At 37.8% G+C, this 19,983-nt stretch overlaps 1 protein-coding gene across 1 annotated transcript in view; it reads left to right on the top strand.

Annotated features, from left to right (window-relative positions):
- Positions 1-19,983, top strand: part of atp10a (ATPase phospholipid transporting 10A) — an 89,667-nt gene that overhangs the window by 34,541 nt on the left and 35,143 nt on the right. The window contains exons 5-10 of the mRNA XM_022675794.2: positions 59-190; positions 1,580-1,710; positions 3,994-4,246; positions 7,613-7,830; positions 9,293-9,487; positions 17,637-18,201. Of these exons, the coding sequence (XP_022531515.2) occupies positions 59-190; positions 1,580-1,710; positions 3,994-4,246; positions 7,613-7,830; positions 9,293-9,487; positions 17,637-18,201 (1,494 nt within the window). The remainder of the gene's footprint in view (positions 1-58; positions 191-1,579; positions 1,711-3,993; positions 4,247-7,612; positions 7,831-9,292; positions 9,488-17,636; positions 18,202-19,983) is intronic.

Below are 19,983 nucleotides of genomic sequence, written 5' to 3'. Positions count from 1 at the left end.
TTTATGAATAGAGGAAGTTAAAGGGGCTGTATTCTGTGTTTGTGTTTGTGTTATCCAGGCCACGAGACCAAAGCTATGCTAAACAACAACGGTCCACGCTACAAACGCAGCAAACTGGAGCGTCAGATGAACGTGGACGTCTTCTGGTGTGTCATCATCCTGCTGGTCATGTGTCTGTTCTCAGCCATCGGTACGGAGCGTTTAGGGATTTTTTCTTTCTTTCCTTCTGGTCTGTACTGTATTGAGTCAGAGATGCAGCAAATGTATAGGTGGAAATGTATGTGTGTGTCTTGTGGGAACTTTGTGCGAACTTTACTGAAAGGATGAATCTGATGTGCTGCAGGAAGTGGTTTAACCCTTCAGTTTCTTTAGAATTTGCGTTTTTTTCCTTTTCTAAAAAAAAAAAAAAAAAAAAAAAAACACTAATGTAGAGCTTTAGAGCTTTTAACCCTCATAGCCCACATATGTTCAATTACGTTTAAAAGTAAATACTCTATGCAAATGTACAGTAGTTATCTTATTACACATTTCAATCATAACATTAACACATCTCATTGTGTCTACAATGGTTATCCATTTTTTTTTTCATCTGGCCTGAGCAAATAGGAGCATTGTGTATTTCTAAAAATTATATAAGGCATACTTTATTATCTTCCTTTCATCGTTTTCCTTAATGGTCAGTACTCCAGAGTCAGGTCAGGTCAAGTAGTTTTATTGTCAATACTGCATATGTACAGGACATACAGAGAATTGAAATTACGTTACTCTCCTTCCCTAAAGTTACAAGTACAGCAATTAAGATTATAAATATAAAACAATGAGAGACAAAAAATGTACAATACAACAAGGCCACAGATAGACATATGTGAGACAAAAGACACAAGACAATGAAGACTGCAGTAGTGAACGGGGGGCGGGGATTAAAGAGGGAATGACAGTACAAGTGTAAACAGAAGCTGTATAACAGTATTGCAAATGTAGAGGTATAAAAAAAATGCTTTAAGGCTGGTAAAGTGGATTGCTTTGTGTTTCTGTGTGTTGTGCTGGTGGATCAGACACAGCAGTGCCTCTGAAGTTTTTAAACACTTTAGTGTGCTGTGGGCAGCGTCCTGTGGGCAGCGTCCTGTGGGCAGCGTCCTGTGAACACTGATAAGGAAATAGAGGATGACTAACACAAACCTCTTCTATCTTTGACTTTTATATCTACAAGTTGGAGCAGCTAGATTGGAGGGTTTAATAGAGCAATAGAGTTCACAGTTAGTGAACACAGTGTTTAAAAACTCCAGCAGCACTGCTGTGCTGAAAATGAAACACTGTCCTGTTAATAGTACCTGCTCTCTGGTGATCTATTCTGTGGGGTCCTGTCCATTGAAGAACAGGGTGATGATAATAAAGTAAGCAGTGAAACAGATACAGGACTACAGTGTATAATTATAGAACTACAGAGTGCAAATGCAAATAAATACTCATATATAAAAATGTGTTGCATTTTTACTTTGATTGTCATTAACTACCACTGTCTAATCTTTTTCTTTATTCACCTTTTCTTTTTTTCCCCCCTCTCTGCTCATTTCTGTAGGTCACGGCCTGTGGATGTATCAGTATGGAGATAAGCGGCCGGTGTTTGACGTTCTGAGTCCTGAGGGAACGGATTTATCTCCTGTGGTCTCGGCCATATATCTCTTCCTCACCATGATTATAGTGTTTCAGGTGAATAGCGATAATGGTGGAAAAGCGGTAGCTAGATAGCATCAGCCGCTGTGAATACCACGCAGTATAGAAAAGCAGGAGTAAATACACAACAGCTCCAGTGGGGTAATGTTTTAGCTTGTTATTAAGTTTAGGATGTGTATTATGATCTTGGGTGTGTAAGGGTCTGCTGCGGTTAGACACACTTTTTACTGCAATTTACAGCCTGTTTTTCCAGACAGAACAGAGATTCAGCAATAGGACTTTTTTTGTATGTTTTTTGTCGTTGTGATAAATTACACTAGTGTATTTTTACATTTCTTTTGTGTATTTTGAGAGCGTCTGAAACACTCACGAATGATGGACTGAATGAATGATTAAAAAGACAGAGTGTAAGCATAATAGAGTCTTGGTAGAGTAGATAACAGGGTGATTGGCATCCTTTAAAAGTCTTAAAAGGTCTTTCATTATCCAAGCAAGACTTTAATTTATATAAAAAAAAGATAATTCATATAAAAGGCCTTAAAATGCCACAGACTGTAAATATAATTTTGGGTTTATTTTCACAAATTCTATCTTGAAATTCCATATGCAATTTATTTTACAGATTTAAAAACTGTATTTTTTATGGCTATTTTCAAGGACACTCATGATCTTTAAGCTTTCAAAGATGGTACTATTGGCATGGGGAGGTGTATATTAAACAAAAAAAGGTTTCATAACCCCAATTTTACACTGAACTCTATATTTAGTGATGAACACTTTCATTTTGTGCAAAACAGTAATTTCTATTTGTTTGGAATATTAGTTTGTCATAAAATTTTAGTGTAATATGTGCTTTTTTCCATGTTTTTGCAAACTGGTCTTAATTTGGTCTTGGGAGTGATATTAAAAAGTCTTAAATTAATTAATTAATTAATTTCCCCTGACCAGGACATATACTGAATAAACAACAAACAGCAGCCTGCATATACAGTAGAGCTGCAACAATTAATCGACATAATTAAAAATATTGATGGTAACAGTTTTTGAAAATTTCAGTGATGATTTATCGTTAAGTGAGGGGGAAAAACACAATCGTTGAGGGTTAAATGCTGCTCGCTTACTGACTTCACACTCAACTCTGTCACCAGAAATGACCAAACACAACAGAATATTTTTTGGACTATAAGCTGCACCAGATTGTAAGATGAACTATCAGTGAATGTCTATTTTCTGGTCTTTTCATACATAAGACGTATTCAGCCACAGTCTTGCCACTGGGGGCAATTAAGTAAACAATACTGTAATTCTTAAAAACCTTTTCTTTTAAAATCCAGTGAGCCCTGGATACTAATCTACACAAATTTCTCTTCTAAAACTGTTTATTTGGGTGAGTAAAGCGCTTCTATTTATTTACAGTAAGCTTAGAATTCTAGTAGTTTGTCCAAGGGTGAGCAGGGTGAGCTAGCAGCGCTAGTCAGCCATGGTTAGCAGTGCTAGCCAGCTTCGGTTGGCAGTGTTAGCTGGCCGCAGTAAATGAGTGTTTCAGTAACAGAGGGCGATATTAGCTAGCGGTTTGTTCTATGTAGCTTGTTGTAACAAGTAAACACGCAGACTAGAGTCTGATATACTTGCCTCTGAACAACAAAAGAGTTAGCGCTGCAGTTAGCGGCTAATGCTAATGCAGCTGCACTCTGACTCAGCGCTGGAGAAACTGGGTTATAAGGCGCACTGTTTTTTTTTTTTTTTTTTGTAAAATCGAATGATTTATGTGTGTTTTATAGTGCGAAAAATATGGTATATATTTTAGATAGATACTTACTTACTTACTTACTTAATTAATCAATCCTGAAGGAAATTTAGACATCCAGCAGCAACAACACAATATAATAAGAAACATATTTAACATAAATCAAAACACAGAAGAACACAAATATATAAGGCTATAAAAAACGTATTATACAAGATATAACAAGGTATAATTTTATATAGTTTAAATGTAATCCAGTGTTTGTTAGAAAAGGCTAGTAACAGGAGCTGCACCCAGAGAAAGCAGAGATAAAGGGCATGGCTAAAATAATTGGTGAATAATCGACTAATCTGAAAAATAATTCAGTAATCCCAAATTCAGCTTTTACCAATAGTCATTAGTAGGAGCTCTAATGTACAGTAACTGTGCGAACAGTTGAGGCTGTATTTTTTTTGCTATAATTTCTCTTTATAGAGTTCGTAGAATTTCATAGAGTACAAACTGTACAACTATGTTTTCTAAACTCTTACAGCTCTGTGTCCTTCTCTCTCCCTTGTTTATTTTGTCTTCAGGTGCTGATTCCCATCTCTCTCTTCGTCTCTATTGAGATTGTAAAGATCTGCCAAGTGTTCTTCATCCATCAGGACATGGAGCTGTACGACGAGGAGACAGACTCTCACCTGCAGTGCAGGGCGCTGAATATCACGGAGGACCTCGGCCAGATGCAGTACATCTTCTCTGATAAGACTGGAACGCTCACTGAGAACAAGATGGTGTTCCGCCGCTGCACTGTGGCAGGAGTGGAGTACTCACACGATGCCAACGGTAAGAACATGCACGTGTCAGTACCTTTTAGTATTTTTGTTTTAAAATCCTAATTTAATCAGTTTTGAAAAAATACCAATTGTATTATTTTTTTCTCCATAGCAATGCTTGATGTGTATTTTAGTCAAAATCTGCACACAAAATATAAAGTAAATTACTCCCAGCCGACATATCATGAACTGGCTTTGATTTAAACATTGTGCCTGACTTTTACATTAAATAGGTCTAATTTTGTATTATTTTGTTATTATTCTATTAACAGGTAAGTAACTACTTCTAACTAGCTAGTTAGGTAAAGTCAATAGTATATAATAAATATTTACTGTATATTAATTAATTTAAGTTATTACAAATTATATTTATATCTGTTCAATTGTTCTGATCAACGGTTACCTCTGATATTAAACCTTAAAAATATATATATTTTGTTTGTATAAAATCTGCAAGCAGTTCCAATAAAATAAATAAATAAAACTGCCCCCGTTTAATTTCCTCTGATGAGAGACGTAAAATGCAGAAGACGTAAATTTTTTGTAAAAAATGTTGAAGATGTATAAACAGTATCTTTATTTATTAATGGTCGAACGTGTTATTGTCATATTGAGTAAATCTCCTATTCAATTTATAATAAGCGTTTTTTAGATGTCTGTTGGAATCAAATCCATGTGTGAAATATATACATTTATTTATACAGAATATGGGATGTACACTCACTATGTCCATCCATCCATCCATCCATCCATCCATCCATATATCCATCCATCCATATATCCATATATCCATCCATCCATATATCCATATATCCATCCATCCATATATCCATATATCCATCCATCCATATATCCATATATCCATCCATCCATCCATATATCCATCCATATATCCATCCATATATCCATCCATCCATCCATATATCCATCCATCCATCCATCCATCCATATATCCATCCATCCATCCATCCATATATCCATCCATCCATATATCCATCCATCCATATATCCATCCATCTCCATCCATCCATCCATCCATCCATCCATCCATCCATACATCCATCCATCTATCCATCCATATATATATATCCATCCATCCATCCATATATATCCATCCATATATATCCATCCATATATATCCATCCATCCATCCATCCATCCATATATATCCATCCATCCATATATATCCATCCATCCATCCATATATATCCATCCATCCATCCATCCATCCATATATATCCATCCATCCATCCATATATATCCATCCATCCATCCATATATATCCATCCATCCATCCATATATATCCATCCATCCATCCATATATATCCATCCATCCATATATATCCATCCATCCATATCCATCCATATCCATCCATCCATATCCATCCATCCATCCATATATATCCATCCATCCATCCATCCATATATATCCATCCATCCATCCATCCATCCATATATATCCATCCATCCATCCATCCATATATATCCATCCATCCATATATATCCATCCATCCATATATATCCATCCATCCATCCATCCATATATATCCATCCATCCATCCATCCATATATATCCATCCATCCATCCATATATATCCATCCATCCATCCATCCATCCATATATATCCATCCATCCATCCATATATATCCATCCATCCATCCATATATATCCATCCATCCATCCATATATATCCATCCATCCATATCCATCCATATCCATCCATCCATATATCCATCCATCCATATATATCCATCCATCCATCCATCCATATATATCCATCCATCCATATCCATCCATCCATCCATATATATCCATCCATCCATATCCATCCATCCATCCATATATATCCATCCATCCATATCCATCCATCCATCCATATATATCCATCCATCCATATCCATCCATCCATCCATATATATCCATCCATATCCATCCATATATATCCATCCATATATATCCATCCATATATATCCATATATATCCATCCATATATATCCATCCATATATATCCATATATATCCATCCATATCCACCCCCCCCCCCCCCCCGGAAAGTAGAAAATATTATCTCTGTGATTCTGAGTGTAGCCTGATTGTTGGTGCCGCACAATCTGGTTTGACTATAACTGGAACTGCTTATTTCCTGGGAGAATCTCAGTGGAGAGTGGCCAGGATGGTGTAAGCTGCCTACCATAGAGGCTACTATATCTCAGATGCTCATCTTGAGAGGGTGGGCAGGCTACAGCTGTTCCATTTCTGTCAGTCAAGAACAGAAAGCTGAAGATGCAGTTTATCGGATTTCAAGACTGGAAAAAATGTAACCTGATCTGATGAATCTCAATTTACACAGATGGTAGCGTTAGAATGTGGCCCCAACAGCTTGAATCCATACAGCGGGGGTCGGCAATTAAATTTATATTTTCCAAGCTATTACGTCACGGGCCACATAATAAAAATACTATCTGTTTTGGAAAATGAAGTGTAATGGGATAGAGTGCTACAGACTGGTAGCTCTCCAGCCCAGAGGGTTGTTGAACCCAGTTGCAGAACAAATGATTTCAAAGCAGGTAAACCCAAGAAGAAAGGAAAAAATAAATAATTAAACACACGGCTACTCACGCTGGATCAAACTCGTGTCGTCATGGTCGCGGTCCAATACACTACTACTGCCCCGGCTAGTGAATTGGAACACAGCTGGGAAAAAATAACGCCAATAAAAGGAGCCTGTGCGGAAACTGAAGTCACCCAGAGTGCGACAGAGAGACAGGGGAGGGATATAAACAAAAGCTCACCAGAAAAGCATTTTATTTATTTATTTATTTATTTTCATTCATTTTAGTTCAAACAACCTCATGAGCCAGATTTTCATAGAGTTTCATGCTTGCAGGCCACATCTGGCGCACGGGCTGCCTATTGCTGACCCCTGGTATACAGTCTAAGTTGATTGAGGTGGTGTAGTGATGTGTGAAGGGTTTTCTTGGCACACCTTGGGCATAAACACCAGTCATATCAGTCAGCAGTTGATTTGAGTGTTTAGGTGGTTTTGAGGGGAGTGGAGGACACTACCAGGTGTTGGTAAAGTCTTCCTAATGAAGTGCTCAATGAGTGTTTATAAAACTTACAGAAATGCTTTGGAAGAAAATCAAATTACCTCCTTAACCCAAGAGTAGTTTGACAGCCAAGACTCTGACCTAAAATAAACTGTATGTTTTTATTCTATGACTAATTTTTAGATGTATCTGTGGTATGTTAGAAAGGAATTCATTCACGTTTAAATCCTTTTTTGTTTTGATAGTGTTGTTTAAAGTACAGACCAGTTGAAAATGCTGATTACCTTCAACTGCCACATTTTGTAACCCTGCATAATCCCTGCAGCGAGAAGAATCGCTATGTACCAGGAGATGGACTCTGAGGAGGAGGAGTGCCTGTCTCATGGTGGAACTCTGCCGAGGAGAGAGAGCCTGTGCAGCCAGCACAGCGGTAAAGTGGTCCTGCGCTCTCAGAGCACTAAATCCCACCGCCGCACAGGGAGCCGCGCTGAAGCCAAGCGAGCCAGCATCCTGTCCAAGCACACAGCCTTCAGCAGCCCTATGGTCAGCACACACTGTCTCTCTCTCTTTCTCTCTCTCACACACACACAAAATACTGTTGGTTAGGCACATCTTTATAAACAGTGTTAAAAGCAGAACCAGGGTACCTTGTATCCTTTTGGGTGCTCAGTGGCTTGGTGCCTCTCAGCACTCGGGTCTTGAGTTCCTATCTTGGTGGAGTTTCCATGTTCTCCCAATAGTCTTAGTATTGGATGTACAAAATGCACAAAAAATGTTAGTCAAAGTGTTCTCTGTTTACATCCATGTATTTTTTTCTAATGTAGGCCTGTCACAATAATTACAGCTCAGAAAAAAAATTGAGACCACTTAAATTTCTGAATCAGTTTCTCTGATTTTGCTATTTATAGGTTTATGTTTGAGTAAAATTAACATTGTTTTTTTATTCTATAAACTACAGAGAACAGAATTCTCCCAAATTCCAGAAAAAGATTGTCATTTACAGCATTTATTTGCAGAAAATAAGAAATGGCTGAAATAACAAATAAGATCATGCAAAGAAATCATTCATATTCATAAAGTTCAGAAATCAATATTTGGTGGAATAACCCTGGTTTTTAATCACAGTTTTCATGCATCTTGGCATGTTCTCCTCCACCAGTCTTACACACTGCTTTTTTTTTACTGCTGGTGCAAAAGCAGTTCAGTTTGGTTTGATGGCTCATCCATCTTCCTCCTGATTATATTCCTCTTGATTATATTCCAGAGGTTTTCAATTCGGTAAAATCAAAAAGAAACTTTTTTAATTGGTTTCTTGTGTATTATCGATTTATTGTACAATATATGGACACCACCTCAATAATTGTATTACTTTTAATATATATATATATATATATATATATATATATATATATATATATATATATATATATATATATATATATATATATATATAATTGTATTACTTGTTAAAAAAAAAAGAACAGTTATTTTACTTTTCTCCTGATTCATAATTTTTTTGAGAACATTTCCATTGTGTAAATATTATTAATTATCAGTTAATATCTGTTGTTATTGCAGTCATTTCTGGTACAGTATATTGTCCAAAATATTTTATCATGACAGGCCTTGTCTAATGTTTTCATTAATGTTAATTTATAATTAATTTCATCCTATATTATCCTGAACACTTCATAAATTGTTAATGTTTATTCACATGGCCAAGACCGCACTAGCCAGAGTTTAACCTCACTCACAAGATAACACCTCACTTATCTCAGGTGATGGTCCGGGAACACACTCATCTCTATAACACTTCATAGTCAATTAATAAACTGCTATACCATGTCTTTTGGCATGTCCATGCACAATATCAATAAACACTGTATTTCAGAGTCTCCTCTGAAATTTGCAGTAGTGGATGTTTTGTCGTATAATAAGTTCTATAACTATAATCTGAAAAGACTCTGGAAAGGTCAGTCACTCTGTCTTCTCTTTGCTGTGTCAGGAAAAAGACGTCACTCCAGATCCTCAGCTGCTGGATAAAGTGAATGACTGTGGCAGTCAGATGGAGTTCATGCGCTTCCACAGTCAGCTCCTCAACCAGATCCCGCCTGACCTGTGTGACGTCTTCGACTTCTTCATTGCCCTCACCATCTGCAACACTGTGGTCGTCTCCTCACCCAACCAGCCTCGGCAGAAGGTAAGAGCGTTCCACTCGAGAACTGGCAGTGTGCTAGTCCTCACACTCCTGTAGTGATAGTTTTTTTCTCTTTGCATTACTTTTACTTTTCTGTGTGTTGTTAGTGTACCTTTACCACAGCAGCATTTAACAAAATGACTAATGTAAATCGTCATTTCCAGTAAGTATAGCAGTATAGCCAAATAAAGCTTTAATCTCTCTGTTTCTGGGAAACTCCTGCTTGTTAGGAGCATTTCTGTGTTATCTGTGTTTGTATTGAGACCCAGCCGAGCTGTGGCTTTTTTTTATATAATGGTCGAGTGTACAGTGTTTTGTCTGAGGTTGTTTGTGTTTGATGCGGTACTGTGCAAATCACTAGTAAAACACATGTGCAGAAACGCCAATGTTTAGACATTGCTGGACTTTTCTAAAATATATAAAACGTCTATCACGTTTAGGATGTTTTGGACTTTTATTATCAAGACTGTCTTGTGCCAGAATGAAAGGATCTTTTAAGTATTTAAAAGGATAGATTTTTGATGTGAAGCAAACATCGTCATCATAGTAGTCTGTCTAACGTGGCGATGGCAGTGTGATGGCAAAATCCTTTTTATTTATTGTTCTTGTTTCATAGAAACTTGTCTCAGTATCTGTTGACTTAGTCTTGTATTGTCATTCAAATACATACATTCAAACATGCATGTTTATGTTGCCACATGGCACTTGGCAGACAATCTAATCCAGAAGAACCTAAAATGTTAGAGATATGTAGTGTCAATTTGTCAATGTCAATTTTATTTTAAACAACAAATGTTGATCAAAGTGCTGTATAGTACTAAAGAAGTAAGGTATCAATTAAAGCAAAATAAACAATAATGATCTAGCATGTGCAGGGAAGTTAAAATTACCAGTATGAATATGACATTCATAATTTGGAAAAAAAATTAAGTTATATTAAATTATATTTTGGTATGTGATTATATTATATATTGCACATTGGGAAATAATTAGATCCTTAGATGCTCATATTTTAGGTGCATCTTACATGAGTATAGTTATAGTTATAGTCTTCCATATTGTTTATAAGTCTATATAAGTCATATAAGTCTAAGTAGCTCTGTTAACGTAATGGGAGGGCTGGGTGTTGCTGTAAAAAAAATCAAAATAAACAAAAAACTTAGTATCCTACAAAAAATATATATGAGTTCATCTGAATTCTAACATTCATTTAAATTATTAGTTTTCTTTTTTTTTTTATTTGGCAACGTGCCAAAATAATGACAAATGGCACCATTTAGAACCATCGAATATGCAAGCACAATAAAACTTAAACTAAAAAATAATAACCTCCTTATATTTCAGTCAAGGAACAGTCAGAATACGAAAATCAGTGCCGCGTAAGAAGCTCAAGACAATTTCCTGAAATTCCCTTTAAAAGGTTCTGTATGTAAACATATGCAGTCTGGATTATTGCATTTTGAATATTGCATTAAAGCAGCTAAACCTAGTCTTGGACTGCACAGAAATTTTGAATAGAGAGTTTCCAGTAAAAGGAAAATATAATCCAAGACTAGGCTTAACCCAAAAGGGCCCATAATGATGCATGTGTGTCACAGACACCTTTAAAATCAGTGTGAAGTTCCTTACATCACTCTGTCCTTACCCTAACCTGCACATCTTATACAGCATCATCACATGACAGTGTGTGTGAATCTGTATTTGATCATGTGTTCTTATTTTATAGTATGTAGTGGTGCTGGGTTAGTGCTGGAGATAAAACTAAGCTATAGCTCTGTTTCAACCATTCCAACAATTTAAATGCTTTATCGAAATATTTTTCAATACATATGAACATTAACTAGTTCTGTCCTGATTTCTAGGGGAAAAAATGAAATTGTTGTAATTTACAATACATCAGGATTTTAAGCTTAAAATATTTACAGTAATGTGCTCACATTAAGAAATGCGAATGAGCTACTCATTAAATTTGTGTGATTCATTTTTTTAATTTGGTATCAATATTCAGAAATGATTCTGGGCTCTTATGGTGAATTATTATGCAGGGAACTGACCCATAGATCTAATGTTGCTTGTTCACATGCTTTCTCTGCACAGTGAACCAAAACATTCTTTTGAGGATAAAAAGTGACCCACCCAGATCTGAACTCCTCACGTCAAGTGGGGTCAAGATCTGTTCAACAGGAGTGGGAAGTCAAAGACTGGCCTTTTCTTTAGTTTATTTTACTGTACTGTACTGTTTTTAATCTGTTAAACCACTGAAGGACTGCATGGTTATTTTTTTAATTACTCATGAGCTCAAATACACTTTCTGTACTAATCAAAATCTAATCAGGTACCAAGTTTCAGTGGGAACCTGTGTTGTAAATGATTCTCAGGAATTCGTGTGCAGGATGATGATGATAACTTCATGGAGGTCTCCTCCTGTTCCTCATATTTGTGCAGCGATATTAACAGAGGGAGTGTGCAGAGAGGATTCAGTGGAGATACTTTTGGCACTGAGGGTTTTATAATAGATTATAGATATAACGACTGTGTTTATAACATCAGGCCAACCCTTTCCTGTGACCAGTGACTGATCCTAAAAATCTGCATAGGTGTGTCTTAAAAACTATACCCCACAGGTGTTGTTGTATTGAGGTGAGATCTGAATGTTGCTCGACAGCTTCTGCTGCTTGCTCATGTGCTCTGTGAGATTAATTCCACATGAGAACACAAAACTCAACACAAAGCAAAGCTGTCTCATGTTTGTTCTGTGTTTAGTGTGAATTTTTTATGTTCAGATAGAAATGTGGGAAAGTAGGAAGGAATATAAGTTTATCACTTAGATTATTACATGCACTTTTCTTCAGTTTGCTTTTTACTTGATGGAACCATTTATTATACTTGAAGCAGTAATGCTGCAAGTGTTTGTGGCTTTGTTACTTTTAGCTGTAGTTTTGTGGAGAGTGCTTGAATTGTTAAATCATTACTTTTATTATGAATTTAATAAAGTATAAATCTGCATTGTTTTTAGTTTTACTACATCTGATTATCTTTATTTTAGTAGTTTTAAGCCCTATCTGGACGAGATTCGTTTCTCAGGGGGTCCTGGGGTAATTTTATCTTTTATATTTTATCAGAGGTCCTCTGTGGTTTAATTCCCCTCAGGAACGTCCACATATGTTTTTCTCAGACATCCTCTGAGACGAGTAAATTACAGGCTGAATTACCTACTGTTTTTTGCTGAACTCTGTGGTCCTTCGGTAAAGTTAGTCATATCTGGACTCAAATCCCTGAGTTTTGTCAACTCAAAGTTAATAAAATAGCTTTTTGTCCACTGTCACACACCATAATTAACTTTACTTTGGGTGCACCTTTTCATGGAGATCCACGTAATGATCCGCATAGTGGAAATGGAGGAGCTACTGAACGCGAGGTCACATGACCAAGAAAGCCAAAAAACTCACTAGTCCTGTTTTTGCAATTGCAGTCCGGATGCAGGAGTTTTAGCACTAAATAGAAGTGTGAAATATTTTTCACAGACGTCCCCCTGAGAAACTAATCCCGTCCAGAAAGGGCTTTAGGCCTATGAATGCCAACTCCCGACCAATGTACAAACTCAGTGTGTTCTGATGTTACTGTGGTGATTGAAAGCACTCAGTTCTGAGGGGATGGGGGTGATAGAGGACAAATCAAAGTGCCAGGACTGATGACGAGGAAAAAACATGCAAACAGTACAAGATTTTTATGCTCTCTGTAGCGCCCCTTATGGCAATGCTCTGGAATGCAGCTTACATTTTTATTGCACAATGAATTGTGTTGGGACTAGACGTGTTAAGAGACGCTCATCTCATCAGGCGAGACATGTTATTGAGTTCATTAAAACAAGACAAGACAAAATTTTAACAATAGATACAGCTCTAAAAAAAAAAAAAAAAGAGACCACATATTTATGATGAGTTTCTTTCAAATTGAAAACCTCTGGAATATAATCAAGAGGAAGATGAATGATCACAAGCCATCAAACCAAACTGAACTGCTTGAATTTTTTCACCAGGAGTGGCATGAATTTATCCAAAACAGTGTGTAAGACTGGTGGAGGAGAACATGCCAAGATGCATGAAAACTGTGATTAAAAACTTCTGAACTCTTAAAACTTTATGAATTTTAACTTGACTTGAGGTCTTGAAGCTCTGCATCTTTTTTGTTATTTCAGCCATTTCTTATTTTTTGCAAATAAATGCTCTAAATGACAATATTTTTATTTGAAACATCTGCTAAACCTATAAAGAGTAAAATCAGAGAAACTGATTCAGAAACTGCGTGCGTGCGCGTGTGTGCGTATATATACATACACATATATGTGTATATATATATATATATATATATATATATATATATATATGTGTGTATATGTGTGTATATATATATATATATATATATATATATATACATACAGTTGAGGACGATATTATTAGCCCCCCTATGAAATTTTAAGTCTCCTCAAGATTCTGGCAAGATCCTTTTTAGCAGAGCAAGGCAGTTCTAACAGAGCATTTCTGAACATACAATTTTTCATTAGAAGGACCAAAATATTTATATTTGTGCACCAAAATATTATTATGTAAGAATAAGCTAAAATGACCAGGGACATTATTATTAGCCCCCTTTAAGAAATTAACATTTATTAAGTCATCACACAAGCCACTTTTGTGCAGTGATGTGCTTTACCTTCTCAGGTGATGTGCATAAAGGTGATCAGGTGAAACAGATGACTGCACTCAATTAAGTTAAGTTAATTAACTCATTTAAGTTAAAACATGGTATAAAAGCCTCATTATGGAGCTGGCAGTTGAGGAAGCAACATGCCAAAAACAAAGGAAATCAGTTTGGACCTGAGAAAAAGAATTATCCAAGCGTTTCCAAGTGTCAAGAACTGGAGTGAGAGGCATCATTCAGAGATTCAAAGACAGCAACACAGTGCAGAACAAGCCTGGCAGAGGTAGAAAGAGAAAGATTTCAGAGAGACTGGAAAGAATACTAGTGAGAAATGTGTCTAGAGACCCCAGATTAACTTCCAAGGCACTGGCAAATGACTTGGCCACATCAGGAATCATAGTCTCTAAGAAGACCATCACTAGAGCTCTGCACAGGAATGACCTGCGAGCGTGCAGACCAAGAAAAACTCCACTTTTGAGGAAGAGGCACCTTCAAGCAAGACTTAAGTATGCTCGGGACAACCTGGAGAAAAATTCTTCATACTGGAAGCGTGTCTTATGGTCTGATGAGACTAAACTAGAGCTCTTTGGCCACAGGGACACTGCTTATGTTTGGAGAAACAAAGGACAGGCATTCAACCCAAAGAACACCATCCCCACAGTGAAGCATGGTGGTGGGAGTATTATGCTATGGGGATGCTTCAGTGCATCTGGAACTGGAAATCTTGTCATGGTGGATGGAATCATGAATAAAGAAAAATATGTGACTATTTTGAAAGAGAACCTTAAGCAGTCAGCTGTGAAACTGGGTCTGAGACGTCACTTCATTTTCCAACATGACAATGATCCTAAACACACATCCCTCCTGGTGAAGAACTATCTCCAGATGACCAAAGTGAATGTCATTGAATGGCCTGCACAAAGCCCTGACTTAAATCCAATAGAAAATCTGTGGGGTGACCTAAAGAAAAATGTCCATGCAAGACAACCATTGAATCTAGAGGAACTTGAGAGATTTGCCAAAGAAGAATGGGCCAGGATTCCTCAAATGAAGTGTGAGAGACTTGTTGTAAACTACAACAAACGTCTGCAGGCAGTAATCCAGCAAAAAGGATACACAATTAACTATTAGGATGTGGGGGGCAAATAATTTTGACCCTGATAGTTTTTGTGTTTTGTGTAATATCTTCATTTCTGAGTGGAATATAATATAGTGTAAGCATCCAAAATAAAACTACGATGTCTAAAAAAGCTGTGTTTAGTTTATTTTGCTCTGGTTAATATCACTTGGAAAATCCTTAGAAAACAAGGACTATTTTGTAAGGGGGCTAATAATATCGTCCTCAACTGTATATATACACTGCTCAAAAAAATAAAGGGAACACTCAAATAACACATCCTAGATCTGAATGAATGAAATATTCTCATTGAATACTTTGTTCTGTACAAAGTTGAATGTGCTGACAACAAAATCACACAAAAATCATCAATGGAAATCAAATTTATTAACCAATGGAGGCCTGGATTTGGAGCCACACACAAAATTAAAGTGAAAAAACACACTACAGGCTGATCCAACTTTAATGTAATGTCCTTAAAACAAGTCAAAATGAGGCTCAGTATTGTGTGTGGCCTACACGTGCCTGTATGACCTCCCTACAACGCCTGGGCATGCTCCTGATGAGGTGGCGGATGGTCTCCTGAGGGATCTCCTCCCAGACCTGGACTAAAGCATCCGCCAACTCCTGGACAGTCTGTGGTGCAACGTGACGTTGGTGGATGGAGCGAGACATGATGTCCCAGATGTGCTCAATCGGATTCAGGTCTGGGGAACGGGCGGGCCAGTCCATAGCTTCAATGCCTTCATCTTGCAGGAACTGCTGACACACTCCAGCCACATGAGGTCTAGCATTGTCCTGCATTAGGAGGAACCCAGGGCCAACCGCACCAGCATATGGTCTCACAAGGGGTCTGAGGATCTCATCTTGGTACCTAATGGCAGTCAGGCTACCTCTGGTGAGCACATGGAGGGCTGTGCGGCCCTCCAAAGAAATGCCACCCCACACCATTACTGACCCACTGCCAAACCGGTCATGCTGAAGGATGTTGCAGGCACCAGACCGCTCTTCACAGCGTCTCCAGACTCTGTCACGTCTGTCATGTGCTCAGTGTGAACCTGCTTTCATCTGTGAAGAGCACAAGGCGCCAGTGGCGAATTTGCCAATCCTGGTGTTCTCTGGCAAATGCCAAGCGTCCTGCACGGTGTTGGGCTGTGAGCACAACCCCCATCTGTGGACGTCGGGCCCTCATACCATCCTCATGGAGTCGGTTTCTAACCGTTTGTGCAGACACATGCACATTTGTGGCCTGCTGGAGGTCATTTTGCAGGGCTCTGGCAGTGCTCCTCCTGTTCCTTCTTGCCCTCCTACGGCCTCCTCCACGTCTCCTGGTGTACTGGCCTGTCCCCTGGTAGCGCCTCCAGCCTCTGGACACTACGCTGACAGACACAGCAAACCTTCTTGCCACAGCTCGCATTGATGTGCCATCCTGGATGAGCTGCACTACCTGAGCCACTTGTGTGGGTTGTAGAGTCCGTCTCATGCTACCACGAGTGTGAAAGCACCACCAACATTCAAAACTGACCAAAACATCAGCCAGACAGCATAGGTTCTGAGAAGTGGTCTGTGGTCCCCACCTGCAGAACCACTCCTTTATTGAGTGTGTCTTGCTAATTGCCAATAATTTCCACCTGTTGTCTATTCCATTTGCACGACAGCAGGTGAAATTGATTGTCAATCAGTGTTGCTTCCTAAGTGGACAGTTTAATTTCACAGAAGTTTGATTTACTTGGAGTTATATTGTGTTATTTGAGTGTTCCCTTTATTTTTTTGAGCAGTGTATATACACATATATATGTATGTGTATATATATATATATTATTTTTTCTTCTTTTTTTGGGAATATATTATAAAAAGTATTTTATATGAGTAAATATTTTAACTAAAAAAAATGCGAAACTGCAGGCAATTGTTTTTCAATAATTAATCATCTTGTAATGGATGTCAAATTTACTCTGATAATAAATTATGTATGATTTATCATAGGCAGTAAAAAGCCAACAACTTTCTTCCTCTATAATCTTTTATGAGTCTCATCAGACCTTAGAACTATTTGTTAGAGTCCTGCAGTGAGGGTTCAGTATTCAACTGGCAGTCCCCTTTGAAGATTCTATACAGACCTGGCAACCTATGACAGAATCTATGGTTTATACTTCTGTCTCGTTATAATATTTTATGGGGTCTGCTTATAGTAATGGCAGGGATTACTGTTACTTGGTGTCACCCCATCACATGTACAGTTAAAGAACTTCTTAATATTAATAACTGAATATTAAATCTGCAGTTTAAAGGGTTCCCATTTTAAAACTAGAATGTTTTTATCTATATTTCTAGGTGCGCCGTTTTGAGCTGAAGTCTCCAGTGAAGACCATTGAGGACTTCATCAAGCGCTTCACACCAAGTCGTCTAACCTCAGGCTCCAACAGCAGCAGCTCCTCGAGTCTGGCCACCAACCGTTCATCCTCTCAGCGAGTCTGTTCCAGCATGCTGTCCTCCCCCTCAGCCGAGAGCACCCTGACCAAGCTGGACGAGGAACGTCTCCCGGCTCAGTGCCTCCAGCAGGCCTTCAGCCCCGTCCCGCCCAACTACGATCAGGACAAGGCGTCTGCCCCAGCCGAGTGTGAGCTGCGCTATGAAGCAGAGTCTCCAGATGAGGCGGCTCTGGTGTACGCTGCCCGTGCCTACAAGTGCTCCCTGGTGGGCCGTCTTCCCGACCAGGTGACAGTGGAGCTGCCGCACCTAGGCAAGCTGACCTTCGAGCTGCTGCACACTTTAGGCTTCGACTCCACTAGGAAGAGGATGTCGGTGGTGGTCCGTCACCCACTCACTGAGCAGATCACAGTCTACACTAAAGGAGCTGACTCTGTCATCATGGACCTCATCAGACCACCTACAAGAGGTAGGAGCTGAGCTTCACTGCATTGATATAGGGGTGAAATGATTACTCGAGTAATTAGTTACTTGCTTTAAAAAATCGATTGAGTAATTTTCTGTGCCTCGAGTAATCTTTTTTTTTTTTTTTTTTTTAACTCAGCACGCGGTAATTCGCGCTTTTAACGTGACTACGCGCTCAGCATAATGTCACTCGTGTACAGGAAGTGGAGGTGGCGGCGGAGGTTTTAGTTGAGAAGAGGGTATTTTGAAGCAGCGAGGCAAAAGAGCGAAAACTTACGAAGAAAAAGGGCAATAATAATGTAGCATTTTAGGCTGGACAGCGTGTATTCGCTCTTGCCTTCCACAACAGCACGTTTTAATGCTGCACCGTCTCAACCGAAGACACGTTAGAGATGGAGCTGAGAGAAGGTTAATATAGCTCATAACAAATCAATTAGATTAACATTAATGTACCCTAATAACAAAATGGGTAACACTTTATTTTAAGGAACACAAATTAGGCTCTTATTAATGTCTTATTATTTGCTTAATAAAACCTTAATTAGACATTTATAAATTATTTATTCACTACTTATTAGGATTTCTTCTGTGTAAATGTTATTTGTGCTTAATTAGGGGTCTGTGATTTGATTAAATATTTATTCAGTGCTTTTTGGTGTGTAATTAGTGATGAACAGAACCTCACTTTAGAATATGGTACACTTCTTGGTCTATTAGTGGTTTATTAACCCCTTATTAACTCAATAAACTCCAGCACAGCCATAACCTTACCAAACTCACATAGATCAAACTGCTGCCAATTGCACACTAATAACATGTAGAATTAGCTAATGCTAATTAGTTAATGCATAATAATCTGCTTAACAGGATGCTAACGTCACTGTTTATTGTGCGCTATAAGAACTAATACAGCTGTTATAAATCATTTCCACATAACAGACCCCTAATTAAGCACCAATAACACTTAATACACAGAATAAAGACTAATAAGTAGTGAATAAATCATTTACAAATGTCTAATTAAGGCTTTATTAAGCAAATAATAAGGCATTAATAAGGACATAATTTGTGTTCATTAAAATAAAGTGTTACCACAAAATGACAGTGCTTTGTATACTGTCTAATGTGTGGTTAGTTAATATAAACAGACAATTCTGGACTTAATACAGGCTTTATGTAAGTGAACACAGCGCTGAGGAGTGTATAAACAAATACATGGCACCGGCTTACTGAGACAACCAGATGCACAACATAATGCAAATGTTTATGCCTTTTTTTACTGATTAATTCCCTATAGTTTTGATATTTACAAGAAATCCTTGTTGAAATTAATTGAACTTTATTTGAAATTTATTTATTTATTATTGCATTTAATATTGATATTGGATGGTGTCCAGCCCTGTGTTAAATAGTTCTCTAGGTATAGTAAGTAGTGAGTCTCTGTACAAGTTTTGGTATTGCATTGCCAATTGTATTGTCCATGTGCACTGAATATTCTCCAGTATCTGAGGTGAGTGTGTAAAATCACTGTGTGTTAATGACTTCTGCTGTCAGGTTGCCAGTCATGACTCACGGTGTCTTGATTGTATACTGCTTCCACAAAGAGCACATTGTATTGTGTGATGAATTGGTCATCTAAACGTATGATTCTTAGAATATGGCACTCTCTATCCAGTACTGGATCACGAGACTCCTGCTATAGTCTAATAATTTTAATAGTTATAATAACAGTATGTTCATAATTCATTTTTTTCCCTGATTAAATCTTCTCCATTACATTCTGTTG

The sequence above is a fragment of the Astyanax mexicanus genome, chromosome 5 (genome assembly GCF_023375975.1).
Source record: "Astyanax mexicanus isolate ESR-SI-001 chromosome 5, AstMex3_surface, whole genome shotgun sequence".
Classification (NCBI taxonomy): domain Eukaryota; kingdom Metazoa; phylum Chordata; class Actinopteri; order Characiformes; family Acestrorhamphidae; genus Astyanax; species Astyanax mexicanus.
Note: the sequence above shows the minus strand (reverse complement) of the source record. Positions and strands in the feature narration are given on the sequence as shown.